Source organism: Choristoneura fumiferana, chromosome 10 (genome assembly GCF_025370935.1).
Source record: "Choristoneura fumiferana chromosome 10, NRCan_CFum_1, whole genome shotgun sequence".
NCBI classification, from domain to species: domain Eukaryota; kingdom Metazoa; phylum Arthropoda; class Insecta; order Lepidoptera; family Tortricidae; genus Choristoneura; species Choristoneura fumiferana.
This window is the reverse complement of record NC_133481.1, coordinates 18,493,615-18,507,807: the sequence shown is the minus strand read 5'-3', so window position 1 is coordinate 18,507,807 and position 14,193 is coordinate 18,493,615. Positions and strand designations below refer to the sequence as shown.

Sequence of the window (14,193 nt, the reverse complement as noted above, 5' to 3'; positions counted from 1 at the left end):
ACATAAATTGTATTTATTTAACATTCATAAATTAAAATAAAAACGAAAAGAAATCTAAGTGTTATTTAATGACGGTTTACAGAAAAATTTCACAACTTTTGGTAGAACTGTTATTTTCACTGGTTTTAACTCAAACTCTTCCTTGTCTATCTCTATGGTTACCTCTCTACCTGGGTCTTCGGGCAGTATCTCCACTGTCCTCGCTGGTATGGTGAATTCGGGCATTGCATTGTTCTTCAATCTGTTCCACCCATCGCTAATAAACTGCGTGTATGAATAACCATTCTTTCCTAAAACTATGTTTAGAGATGGTACTTCCTGTTTCTTAGTGGAAGTCTCTATCCGGAACTCACTAGTTTTAAAACACAGCTCCTCTGTTTTTGAACATTCCGGGTTTACCGTAAGCGTTTGATCTACAACTGCCGCTTGCGTACTAGGCATGAAGAAGGACCATGTCCGTTTTACTTCTTGTCGTTTTTGCAAACAATTACTACAGCCAGCGCAAGGCGGTGTATATTTGATTGTACCGTTGCAATCCCACGTGATAGAGTTTTTATAACCATTGAAAATGTAAGTAGCATACTCCCTTAAACCACCGGTAAACCAGTATTTGTCTTTTCTTGCCATAGTGTCTCTGAATGCACCCCACTGTATGGAACACATGGCAAAGATCGGTCTCGGGGTTTCTTCTTGTGCTTCAGATATTTGTTCGATTTTGAGAGCATCTTTCCACTCAGTGTCTCCTTTAATAATAGCCATGGAAGCTTCAATGAGTTGTTTGACCCGCTCTACACCATCTCCTCCAGGGAATAGTGTGTTACCAAGTGTGTTTGTTTGGCCGAGTGGTAAGACACCTAGGGGGAATCTGTTGGCGTCATCATTTCTACGTAGGAGACCTGAAAAAATTAAATAATTAAAATGTAACAAAAAAAAACTTGATATTAATTTACAATTAACTACAAAATTAGTTTTAATCTTGCTTAGGAGATAGAGTTGGCAACAAAACTATGTCACAGACCTCTGTTGTTCTCATACATACAATGGCCTGTTTATTTTACTTACGTAGGGTAACTAGAAGTACCGTTTTTGGCCACCTTAAGACGTTTTTGCCCAGTAGACGTTTGAAGTATGTAATACATAAAAAGTTAATAGTATTAAAACAATATTTAGTGAGTTTTCAATGGTTTATACTGAAATGAATAAAGTTTGTAATGTTTTATTACTATAAATTTATTTTTTAGAATACAAAACAACCTTTAGTTAGGTTATTGCTCCGGAACATTAAATTTTTTCGAGATAATAGGTATCTTATTATTTATTTTGGACTTCCAATATCAGTTCAGTAATTAAGGAGTGAAAGTAGACATTCGCATTCGCAAAGTTTCTGCGAATGTTTTGCGAATATCAATATCAGAAAAAAATACAATTATTAGCTAATAGATAGGTTAATAAAATCAAAATAAATTCATTTCTTATGGTTTTTATACATAGAAATAACTTAATCTCGTAATCACATTATCAGTCTTCACTTAATAATTTGGTATAAATAAATAATTTATTTACTTTGCGATGCGTTCGTATAAACTGGGTAATTCTCGGAACAAAGTACAAACGGAACGCTTTTCGTTCGAACGAGACTGCCAAAGACAATTTGGCACCAAAACGAAAAACTGAATATACGCATTCGCGAATGTCGGTAGCAGATATTCGCATTCGCACTCGCGAATGTTCAAAAAATGACATTCGTTACATCACTAATACATACAAATAATCCCATTTTCGCATTTATAATATTAGTAAAGATGTTGTAAATATATACCTGTGACAGTTTCCGACAAAGTTCCATCTCCACCAGCTACAATGATTGCTTCTGTGCCTTTCAACGTCTCGACAATCTCCTTCGCATTCCCTTCCGATGCTGTTTGTACTATATCCACTTGTAATCCAGCAAGGTGCAATAATGGTTCACAGTATGCCTCAAAATCTTTTTTTGCCGCTCTTTTATTAGCAACAGGATTGAGGATCACGGTGACTACCGTTGGGTTCCTCTCCATGGGAATGAGTGAGTCGCCATATTGAGCTGCTTCTTTGCAGGCTGCACGCATGAGGATATTGATTCTGAAAGTAGGGAATATTACTGCAATTCTATCCCTTCAGAGTGCAGCACTAGCATATGCCATATGTTTGTTTGTTTGTTCGTTTATACTCTTTATTGTACAAAAAGGTTACATAAATAAAAGTTGTGTTAAGTACAAAGGCGGATATCGCTGCATTATCTCTGCCAATCAACCTTTGAGTGGTAGAGAGCAATAAAACAAGATCGACAAATAGAGCAAAACATTTGAATAAATATAAATGCATATATAAATCTCAAATACCTAACTATATACAATAAATATATAAAACATTAATATATTTATAACTAAATATAAAATAAAATACATAAATACACACATTTACATACAATACATAAATAATACAAGTATAAAGGATAATTACTTAATAAATAATCAAGGAACTAGTGTGAGCCACATCTTCTTCAATGTATATGTTTATGGTTTATGTTTTTTGAGTGTCTTAAATGTCCGTAGGATGCCGTAATATCATATTATTTCAATTCAATTTTAGAAATATAGCTCTATCGCTACTATTGATGTAAATATCATTTATTTTGTTACTTACAAATATGTCATGATTTCTATAGTCTTAATACTCTTTGGTCATGATCTGTCATGGCGACAAAATATAAAGAGAACTGACGTTGTCATGGCGGTTTCTTTACGGTTTGTGCTAGTGTCGCCCCCTGCGCAGAGCTTTGCCTAATATGCCCTATTGAATGATGCTTATGTTATGTTAGTTAGTGTTACTTTGGTCTTTTGTTAAAATATTTTCTTAGGTGTCCCACTGATGGGCAAAGGCGTTTTCTTTGCAGATATTTCGCAAAAGCAATATTAAAGAATCTCTATAGATTCCAATTTTATTCAAAGAATACTTCTATACTATCAGTTGCTTGCAAGCCTGCCTATAGATTATGCTAGTCCTGCTATATATGTATATTACTTGCATGCATTAATATTATTATTATTAATTTGTTATCCCAATAGCGAATTTACTGTGTTAAAAATGAAGTTGTGTTAAATAATTGTGATGTATAGATATCGCTTAGTAATATTGTAATCTGTTTAAAAAAATATGTATATAATACCTCATTGAATTTCTTGCTGGATTCTTCTCAACAGAGGTTTTTCCGAACTGGTGGTAGATTTTTTTGACATTCTTAAGTGCTTGTTATAGCCTAAATTGAATATTGATATTTTGACTTTGACTTTATTATATTTAGCCTATAACTGTGCCCTACTGCTGGGCAAAGGCCTCTCCTCTTGACTTCCATATCTGCCTATACAGACTTGCATTAACATACAAGATATTAGGTGTAAATGTAATTCTAAGTCTTTCGCTTTCAGAAGAAGCAATGCTGATTTATAGATTTATTAGACAGGACTTTGCATCCAGAGATGTAATTTCAGTGCAAGGGAGAGCGTAATATCTGTAGTGTGGTGTATATATATCTGAGGCTCCCCATGAGGCTGACATAGTCACATTTGGTGCCTTGTTAAAATATTAGATTAAAAAAATTAACAAGATATTAATTTCATGGTAGTTCCTATCAATGAACTGAGCCATTTGTCAAAATTAGCAGTAAAAAAACATGGTGTGGGTATACCCACTTCCTTAAAAAAAACAGTGTAAGTATACCCACTTACTTAAAAAAAACATGGTGTAGAGTAGGTAGATAGAGCTTACAAAAAGTAAAAAAAATATGCAAAACTTTTGTGGGTAGTGGGTATGATTTGCTTTTTGTGTCTAGTTTAGCAAAGCAAATATTAAAGTGACGAATAAAAATTAACAAATAATAAGATACCTGCCTAAAGCATAGAAAGTGTTTATGAAAAGACATTAGTGTTTTGGTGAACCTCCTAATGGACAAATTAGTAAGTAATGTGTACTTGTAAAGTTTAAAGAATAATATTCGGTGTTTGTTCTCTTTATAATTCTAAGCACAAGGATAGTAAGTATATCTATTTAAGTCTAACTTACTCATATTTTTCTTTGGCTACTGACGCTCCATATACCAAAGCGCAAGCACCCACTGTGGATTTCTTCCAATTGTTCCGGATGGTCTTACTCAATTTAACAATTTTCTCCATTTTTTAACTACCGTAATTACCATACATCCAAACTGTATACATGGATTGCTTAAATCAAATCAACAATGCTGAATTACTTTTCGATGGCCATTTTTGCGTACACTTTTAGGTTAGTCAACTAAACTCAGCTGTTTCCATTCAAATCTGTCAATATTGATTTGTTTGTGAACGCACCCGTTTCGTCACAAGCACAGGCGTTTTTTGCGGTTTGTGGTTTTATGTAGTTGTGAAGACACACCTTAAGACAGCTTTGCCATGTAACGAAACGCTGGGTACGAAATCAAGACGAAATCCCTCGGCGAAATCCAAATCCAAAACATAAAGGAAAAGGACCATTCATAGACAACAAAACGTAAATTAGAATTTCTCAATTTTCGTGATGTGTAAATGAATAATTCCCTGTGTTATTCGCAATGAATTCGAATAAAAAGGATGCGGCAAAGCTGCCTGATGGCTGGGTATTATGTAAATCGAAATCGATACCTGGTAGAAAGTATTTTTTCAACAAGAAAACAGGAAAATCGTCGTGGAGTCAACCACAAGTATGTTTCGCAATTTATACAAATTATTGTTTACAATGATAATTGTTTCTTTTGAGTCCTTATTTAGTCTTGTGTATATTTATTTAAACACCACGTTTAACGTTTACTTCGAGGTATCTAAATACATTGATCAATAACAAACAATACATATTTTTTATTCAAGGCTGAAGACGAACATGACAAAAGCAAGAAAAGGAGTAAAAAGCAGAAGGAAAAGCAGGAAAAAAATCGCAAAGAGGAAAGCCCGAGAAAAAACTTGAAAAGAAAAAGCGATACCCATGAGGATAGTATAAGGAAAAAACAGAAAAATGGTTGGTTTTGAATATTTACTTTTTTAATTTCTTGTGATAAAACTGAGAAAGACTATTGGCCCAACTATACTGAAATCAACCTAATTTGTAACCTTCTTACACCAGAAAAACACAGACTAACCTCCAGAAGGTTGAGTACTTGAGTTCCAAGCCAGCTTGGGGCAGATATTATGTACCAAAAATATAAATGTTTCTTTTGGGAGTCTTAAAACATTTAATACCTATGTATTTAAGTGCATATTTATCTATATAAGTAAGTCTATATGTTGCCTGGTACCCATAGGGCAAGCTTAGCTTATTATGGGCTTAGGTAGATTTTGTTAGTGTTAATTGTCCTATGAAAACAAAATATCCAATCAAAATAAACTTTAATATGTTATATATGTTTGTTGAAACCTGCTTATGACTTAAAGCCGATCATGTGATCTTATAATTAACAAAAAAAGGCTGATGTTTAATCTGATTTTAAATTATTTAAGCCACCCCAACAAAAACACCTGAGAAGCACAATAAAACCAAGACACCAGAAAAACCATCTCCAAAACCAAACTCTGCAGGAAAGAACTCAGCTAACTCAAGACTTGCCAAACTCAGAGCTCAGTTATCTAGTGAAAGCCAACAGGAAAGTATAGACAGCACACCAAAATCTAAAGCTAGAATAAGCCCAAAAGTTATCCCACAAACTGAGACACAACCTAAAGTTCCGGAGCTAAAAAGCCCGATAAGTGAAACAAAATGCCCTACGACACAATCACCCGGTAGTGACAGCCTTCAATCCACTCCATCGCCATCTCAATTCCTTGCAGCTAATAAAATACTATCGTCTATGAAGGCTCAGTTACCTGAAGAGTATTGCAATAAATCCGTACAAAAAGACACATTTGCTGATATTGAACAGGGTATATGCAATCAGACTGCAGAATACCCGTTTATGAAGCATCCTGCGACACCTCCTCAGTTCTCTGAGGCTAGTAAGCTGGTGTCTGCGATAAAATCAAAGTTAGGTTATAAGCTCAAGGATGTTAAGGCATTTGGTAGTGCGAAGGACAGGATGGAGAAATTGCGTGCTGACATGAGTAATGAAGCCATAGAGGAAAAGAAAGATTTGGATGTTACTACGGAGTTTGCAGTTGAAGCCATGGAGGTTGACTGTAAAGAGGCAAGTGATTAGATTTTTATATTTTTTTATTAAGGCTTGCACCCTGGCCGTTTTGTAAAGTCAACTTGGGACATTATACACATGACAAGATTGTTTGGTTTATGAAATTAGATTATATTTTATAAATCATTCTTTTTTTGCTGTAATTTGTTATGGTGGATAATCAATACATTATAAACAGTTTACATTATCATAAGTTAATAATTAATCCCATCATAACTAACTTATAAAAAAACACTTGTGATACTAATTATTCATGTAATTTTCAGGTGAAAAGCCCACCACCACCTCTAGTCATCCCGTACCAACCTCCGAAGGAAGTAACAGGGAGCAACACAGAAGATGTTGTGCTAGTTGTGGATACAAACATATTTATACATGAGCTAGATGTCATAAAGAATGTGCTTAATTCACATATAAAAGGTAAGAAGAAAGTATGTATGTATGTATATTATGATGCCTAAAACATACAATAAACAAAGAATATATTTAAAACCTTGCATAAATTCATCACAAAAAGTCTTATATGAAAAATACTATACTTAATTTTTTTTAAACCTGAAACTGGCAAATTGACCCCTATCTCCCCTGATGAAAAGTATAAATGAGGCCAAACTGTATCTGACTGGTTCAGTAACAGCTGAAATAAAAGTAGTTTAACCCAGCGTTTCACCATCCATTGATTAAATGCATCTTACGGATAAATGTGATGCCGTCTCTGTTTGTTTTGTTTGAATAGACGAAGATGGCATCACATTTATCCGTCAAATAAAATTAATCAATGGATGGATAAAATTATTTAATTATTTTATTTATTTAAAACAACTGCACTGAGTAAGACATAAAAAAACAAAAAATGACACGAAATAATGATAAAATCGTTAATAAGATAAGGGATTTTATGTGAAAATTCAAATATAATCTTGATTTGCTCCTCCGCAAAGTAGTTCAGTCAAGACATGCAAAATAGCCGCGTTTGCGTTGAATATTTGTAATCATGCAATTAATTTATTGTTTTATTTTGAGAGTTAAATATACCCATTGTCGTGCAGGCTACAGCGAGCAGCCCACGCTGCTGGTGCCGTGGCGCGTCATCAACGAGTTGGACCGTCTAAAGGACAACAATAACGGCGCTGGTGCCATCTGCAAGCGCGCGCGCGCCGCCATGGACTATTTGTACAAGTCGCTGCCCGAGAACAGCCGGATCAAAGGTTGGTTGGTCATCATCATCGTTTTCATCACCATCATCATCATCATCATCATCATTATCTTCATCATCGTCATCACTATCATGAACATCATCACAGCCTATATACGTCCCACTGCTGACGGCGGTTGAGGTTCGATTTTGATTAATTTAGCCAAAACCTCTTGAGACCCACCATACAAAAAAAATTGTCATTGAAATTTGAAACTTAATGTCTCGTAGATAAAGTTGAATTTATTTTTTTGCTAATTTGAATGATACAGACAAAATGACACTATTTCTTTTTCAAAAGATCTATTGCTAACAATATGTACTAGTTTATCACTTCGAACCCCAGGAGGTTAATACGCAAAAATAAAATACTTTCGAATAATTCTTGAAGGCGGTGTCTCAAACCCATAATAGCCTGCATAAGTCTTCACAGTACAGGGAACTCTCAGGCAACAAGCGCATTTTAAAGCACCCCTGCCGCCACTCTGATCAGCTATAGCCAGAACATGCCCTGCTTACAGTCACCCGTACTTATATAACAACATCTGCAAGAATCTAGACACCAAGCTGAATAAAACTATTTTTTAATTTTTTGCAGGTCAATCATTAAGAGACGCTAATTCGCACATACACCCGTGTGAGTCGCCTGATGATGAAATACTCAACTGCGGCCTGCAGCAAGCTGGGAGGGGTAAATCTGTGGTAATTGACCATTTAGACTCCATATTTAGATTATCTTCATCACACTTGCTCATAAGCAGTATCATAACCCATATGGTTCCTTGGTTTATCATCATATCAGCCATAGCTCAGCGCAGTCAAAGTCAAAGTCAAAAAAACACAAGATTTCATGGAAAAATTGGGTCCGTATACTCACAGAACCAAGTATAATAACTTTATAACACATATAACATGCAATTACTTAACAGAATTTCGATTAGGTTCGATTCTCAGTTATGTATGACGTTTTTTTATAAAAAAATTGAATGCCATATTTATTAAATCTAAAATCGAAGCCATGGTTCCTAAGAACAGATTTTGCTATCTGTTGTAGTTTCTGACTTCTCCATACTGACCAATTTGGATTGATCAGTGGTCACCTTGTATATTTTTTCATCTAGATCCTACTAACAAACGACAAGAACTTATGCAACAAGGCGATGATAAACTCCCTGCGGTGCATCAGCTTGCACGAGCTGAAGGGCCAGTTGGAGAGCCAGCCCCTGCCCGCGCCCGACCCCGACCGCTGGGCCAGCGCGCGACACTGTCGGGACCTCATGCACCAGCTGCTCGCCAACATACTGGAGGTATCATCAAACAGTTGCTGTCTTAGTCAGCTACCATTAAGTTATCAGTTAGCTGTAGTCAGTTATCATCAGTTATCAGTCAGTTATAATCAGTTATAGTTATAAGTCAGTTATAAGTCAGTTATTCAAATAAGTCGGTTATAGTCGGTTATAAATTAGTTATAAGTCAGTTATTCAAATAAGTCAGTTATAGTCGGTTATAAATTAGTTATTGTCAGTTATCAGTCAGTTATAGTCAGTTATGAATCAGTTATAAGTCAGGTATCAGTCCTTCATACATTTGTGAGTTAGTAATCAGTCAGCAAAGCATCACTCGGTTGTCAGTCAGATAGGCATCATTCAGTTTCATTCAGTCAATATGAACTTTCAGAACGAAATGAGAGCGAACTACAACAACTTGTGGGAGCATGTGTTGTTCAAAGCGCCGCCTTGGACGTTGGCCGACGTGCTTCAATGTTTGCTCAAACACTGGATAGCGGTGTTCAACGAAGTGTTCCCGAGGATCGAGCATTTGCTCACCGACTTGAAGAACTCTTTAGCCTCCATTGAAAGTAAAGGTGAGTTGGCCAGAAATATTGTAATATTAAGAGAAGATAGAAAATCGGAATATATTAATAAAATTTATAATGACCTAAACAAGAAGTAGGTGTATTCATCAAGAAGAAATCTTTTAAACTTTAAAACTAGAAAATAGTTTATATTTATTTCTTTTGGGATCTCAGAAACAGCTTTGTTAACCGCGTAGGATTTATTTCTGTTTGGTGCTTTGGTTGGACAGTATGTTTGTTGTTTCAGACCCAAAATCCCTATCACAATCTGAAGTGCTAAATTTCAAAGAGCTCTGCCTGGATGTGGCCCGCAAGTGTCAAATCATACCAGAGTATATGGAGCTGGCCAAGTCGACTGTGGAGCGGTTGGAGCGCCCCGAGCCGCGGCCCGAGGTGGCCGTCATAGAAGCCTTCGAAAGGATATGGACTGTGTTCTCTAGCTATTGGTGAGTGATATAGATATATATATATTGCAATCATGCCACTAGAAATGAAAGAGAAAATACATTTATTCACAAAAATATTATTAAGTAATAAGTCTTCATTTTTATTACAAGCTTTTTTTGCTGACTGTACTTTACGCTAGCTGTACTTGCATTGTCACTCAAACTACGTTTACATACCAAATTTCGAGTTGATGCCATTAACCTTTGAAGAGTTCCGTCCTGCGGAGACGATCCTGGCCGGACTGTCACATCCTGGCAGTACCAGATTATTGTATTGTCACGCAATTTACATAAGTATACCAAATTTCAAGTCAATCAACTACTGGAAGTTGGTCGAATTTAACTTGCAAGATTTGATTACAGACAGACAGACAAAGGGACAGGTGAAACTAAATAAAAGCTTGTAAAAATAGATAACACGAAGGGTAGAATGTGTCATTGCGGTTGCGAATCGAACACTGGATGACCTGAGTAATTTCGTGGCTTCACGGTGGATGCAAGCCGCTTCCAACCGAAGCTACTGGAGGGTTATGGGGGAGGCCTATGTCCAACAGTGGACGTCCTAAGGCTGATATGATGATGTATGCATCTGGTTATATATATTTTCAGTGCAAAACTGGCAACAGCTCTGGGTGTGCCACATAGTGTCGAGGACAAGCTGCCAACAGAAGACCCTGTGGATGTGATCACAAGCAAACTGCCCATGTTCAGCAACCAAGTCAACTATCTCACCATGGCTATCAAGGGGTATGTGCCGTAAAATCCACTTTTACATCACCCTTTTTACAGTGGCGTGCCTAGGGTATCAGACTATGGCAAGCCGAGAGATATGTTTTAGTATTTTTTATAATTTAATGTACCTACATCCATCTTGTTGCCGTAAACTTCAATCTTCAGTTTGGACGAGCTTACCAAAGCGCACTGAAGGCATGCTATTACTGGATAGAATTTTACAGACATACACTTGGAGTCCACACAAGGGACAATTTGGTCCGTTTCCGAACTCATTCTCTCCCACAGGCACTGCACTTTACACCGCACTAAAACCAGAATACCTAAGCACTTATTTATTTTTTGAAATTATTGAATCAAATCACAACGCTACGCCACAGTGTAACTTTGGCTACGCTACGACCCACGGTTCGAAATAAACAACATGAAGTTAGTTAGAAGTTATTCATCTCGCCCGCGCACTCGCGTAATCGCGTTCCAAACCAAACGCAACAAACTTCACACCGTAAGCCAGATTCAAAATTGCAAAGAAAGTGCTACATATGCAGCTATACATAGATATTTGCAAAACTAACGTTTTCTTAAGTATGAAGAGAGCGTTTGGAAGCCCCGTAAAAGCCCACGAGAGCGAGCGAGATGTCATGCTATTTACAATGTACGCCACTATCGCCGCGTAGACTCGCCGCGCCGCCGCCGGTCGCAATCAGCGCCACTGCCGCGCCATGCAATTCTTATTATTTTACGTAAAATAAAGCGTGCTAAATTATTAATGTGATTTTATTAGAACTTTTTTTCTCGTTTGGACGTTGTTCGCTTTATAAGGCAAGCCCGGCTTTTGGGCTTCTATGTAAGGATCGCCACTGCCTTTTTAACCCCCGACGCAAAAAGAATCGAATTTCGTATTAGCCCTACTGTTCTGAGTACAAGGTTATTTTTTTAAATGTATGAATGCAGTTTTTCTTGTTGCTGCGCTCAAAAACACGCGTAACCGACGTTGGGAAAAAGACTGCTAAGCTAAAATGGGACTGGGCTGGACACGTCTGTCGCATGCACCCACAAAGGTGGGCTCGCACAGTTACTTGGTGGGTGCCGGAGAACGGCCAGCGACATCGAGGCAGACCGAGAAGGAGATGGCGGGACGATCTGGACACGTACGCAAAGGACTGGCCTGACATTGCGTCAGAACGAGAGTTGTGGAGGTCAAGAGGGGAGGCTTTTGCCCAGCAGTTTTTCTTGTTACTAAAATCGATGACATGGTTCCTAAGAACAGATCTTCGTATGCCTTATAGACTTTTCCATACTGACCGATCTAAATGAGCAACCCTATATATTAGTTAAAAAATAATTGTGGTCAAATAGGTACTTTGAAGAAACTGTAGGTTTTCTGTTAAGTGCATCTTCCTTCAAGATTTCGGTTTATCAAAAGTTATATATATTTTTGTTTGATGTCGTTTACAGAACATTGAGCACAGACGAATCGGATCCCCAACTGGACGAGCAAATGTCTCGGCTTGAGATGGTGTTCAAAGACAGCGTTGGGCTGGTCTGTCGCGACAGCCGCGACATTACACAAGACAGCTTGCGCGTGTTCGCTGTTAAATGCAGGTCAGTGTATGAGCATTGAGTATAGACGAGTCGGATCCCCCAACTGGATGACCAGATCGGCTGGGCAGTTCAGTTGTTCAATAGAAATGTCGCACAATCGTACACTTGTGTGTGCCGTAGAAACACGATTACTTGTAGTTTGTTCAGTAGAAATAAACCCAAAGTCTGCTCTAAAAAATAGAAAAAACCTAGTACAGTCACCAGCATTAATATCTGCCACAGCGGAGCGTGCAAAAATATCTGACACGTTCCGGCCCTAGAAATAGAGTCGTATCAGAAATTTATGCACGCTTGTTGTGTCAGATATTGGTGCTGGTGACTGTACGACGTACAGTGCTTTCATTCTAGCATGGTGCGGGTGACACTTGATGCACGTTTCGTTTTACTCAAAAAAAGTTGCTGCGGTCTAAATAAATGGAAGTATATTTCAGTTGTAGCCTGAATATAACTGGCGTAAAATATTTGAACATAAAGAACAATGTTATACAAAATAAATTTAAGCTATCAGATTTTTATAATCAATTAATTAAATTCAAAGCACAATTAAATGAAAAAACGTAATATGCATGTAACGTAACACCAGAGACTCGTTTAGTGATGGGACCTAATGGATCTTGAGTTATATCGGTACTTATTAATTGGTAAGTAAAGAATATTCTTGCAAACTCCGTTTAGCCTTACTTAAGTGGCAAATAATATTCCAACCTAGAATTTCACTAATATTCTCATAAAAATTAGCGCAATAATCGGATTAATGATGACATTAATTATGATTAAGATTTTAAATTATTAGTTTTATCGACTCAAGTTTCGACACTTTGACTCTCTAGTCTTGTGATATTGACAGCTGTCACCCGCACCATGCTACAATGAAAGTACTGTAAATATTGCGCGACAGATCATACGTTTTTGAATGACAAGCTTACCCTTAAGTTTTATTGCCAATTTATTAAATGCAAACAATTTCAATGTCACCAGAAACATGCTCCAAGAAGCTCACAGTAAGTTCTCGCAGCTAAAGGAGCTACTCGACCAGTGCAAGCAGCGCGTCGCGTGCCCGTGAGTCGTGTCGCATCCGTGTCGTCGCGGTCACAGTACACTAGCCGTTCACAGTTAAAATTGTATGTATATTTGTGAAAAAAGACGTTTTTTGGAAAGAACCAGTCGCCTAATAAAATGCAAGCAAGGTGTGTCACTAAAGAAGCGTCTAAATGTATCAACGCTCTGCAAGAGGGTAAGGATATTGTTTCCCTTGGTTTGTGTGTCGTTTGCGTTTATAAAGGATCGACCACACTGCTGCTCTAAAAACGCTGACGCGCTGTAAACGCAGTAATCGAGGGAGGCTCATTAGGATGGTTTAAAATAATATTTTTCTATCTCCACAAGTTTTCCTTTATTGGAATTGAGTTTAAATGCCTTTCTACTAAATTCGAACCAAATGTAACATTTGGGGCCGCTCAGAATTGACGATTATTTGGGCATTATGAAAAAGAAAACAGAGTGCAATTTTTTTCATTAAAAATCTAAAATCATGCATTACTTAATTATTGACGCGTAACTTCCAAACTGGTGTTTAAAGTTTGCATTGATTTACAGTGAAATAGAAAATAGAAATAGAAATATTTATTCGCTATTCGCACAAAACATAATAAAAAATACATTAAAGAAAAAAGAAAAAAAACAACAATATGCGAAATCGCGAAGCGGTCCCAGCTCAGCATAGTGTTGGCCGTGTAGGCAAACGCTGGTCTTCCGCTGTGACCGCAGTGCATTAGCGTTTTTTTTAAGTAGCGGCGTGCACGCGATGAAAAGTGACCTAATGTCTTACGGCACTATTTTTACGGTGCGTTAGGGCAGTTTTAGACTAGCGTTTTATTTGTGCGCTAAAGCTCATTTTTGGAAGCGTGTTTTCGTGCGTAAAGGTGCGGTTTTCGTTTTCTTCGAGCGTTGAACAAGCACGAATCGGTTTAATCGCGTATGCCAAAAACGACCGTATTCCATGTAAGAGAATACAGCGCGTAAAAATGCTAGTGTGAAACTTCATGTAGCGTATTTAGAATACCGGTGTGGCCGATCCTTTAGTTGTCGCAATAGACTACAATAGAACATTTCAATATTATAATGTATCATCTCAAAT

The 14,193-nt window shown here is 37.2% G+C and overlaps 2 protein-coding genes across 3 annotated transcripts; one reads left to right on the top strand and one right to left on the bottom strand.

Moving 5' to 3' along the window:
- Positions 1-49: 49 nt before the first annotated feature.
- On the bottom strand, positions 50-4,329 carry LOC141432239 (acylglycerol kinase, mitochondrial-like). Its single transcript, XM_074093771.1, has 3 exons — positions 4,099-4,329; positions 1,820-2,118; positions 50-896 (listed from the first exon to the last, which is right to left on the bottom strand). Exons 1-3 carry the CDS (start codon positions 4,206-4,208, stop codon positions 55-57), a joined length of 1,251 nt encoding a protein of 416 aa, XP_073949872.1. The 5' UTR covers positions 4,209-4,329; the 3' UTR covers positions 50-54.
- On the top strand, positions 3,768-13,676 carry Swt1 (Swt1 RNA endoribonuclease). Of its 2 annotated transcripts, none has more exons than XM_074093769.1 (12): positions 3,768-3,992; positions 4,914-5,061; positions 5,541-6,220; positions 6,490-6,643; positions 7,273-7,431; positions 8,017-8,120; positions 8,540-8,725; positions 9,096-9,282; positions 9,521-9,719; positions 10,329-10,466; positions 11,910-12,056; positions 13,035-13,676. In XM_074093769.1, the coding sequence occupies exons 1-12, from the start codon at positions 3,981-3,983 to the stop codon at positions 13,117-13,119; spliced, it is 2,199 nt and encodes a 732-aa protein (XP_073949870.1). In that variant the 5' UTR covers positions 3,768-3,980; the 3' UTR covers positions 13,120-13,676. The 2 variants fall into 2 exon arrangements, with proteins under 2 accessions (XP_073949870.1, XP_073949869.1); XM_074093768.1 differs by lacking the exon at positions 3,768-3,992 and adding an exon at positions 4,434-4,750.
- Positions 13,677-14,193: the final 517 nt, after the last annotated feature.

What these genes read in the sequence shown, in the direction of transcription:
- LOC141432239 (XM_074093771.1), bottom strand. Translation starts at nt 4,208, where the DNA reads ATGGAGAAAATTGTTAAATTGAGTAAGACCATCCGGAACAATTGGAAG. An exon ending in GTAGCCAAAGAAAAATATGA is followed by an intron (nt 2,119 to 4,098) that starts GTAAGTTAGACT and finishes CCCTACTTTCAG; the next exon opens with AATCAATATCCTCATGCGTG. An exon ending in TTTGTCGGAAACTGTCACAG is followed by an intron (nt 897 to 1,819) that starts GTATATATTTAC and finishes TAATTTTTTCAG; the next exon opens with GTCTCCTACGTAGAAATGAT.
- Swt1 (XM_074093768.1), top strand. Translation starts at nt 4,622, where the DNA reads ATGAATTCGAATAAAAAGGATGCGGCAAAGCTGCCTGATGGCTGGGTA. An exon ending in AAGGAAAAAACAGAAAAATG is followed by an intron (nt 5,062 to 5,540) that starts GTTGGTTTTGAA and finishes AAATTATTTAAG; the next exon opens with CCACCCCAACAAAAACACCT. An exon ending in GCTTAATTCACATATAAAAG is followed by an intron (nt 6,644 to 7,272) that starts GTAAGAAGAAAG and finishes ATTGTCGTGCAG; the next exon opens with GCTACAGCGAGCAGCCCACG.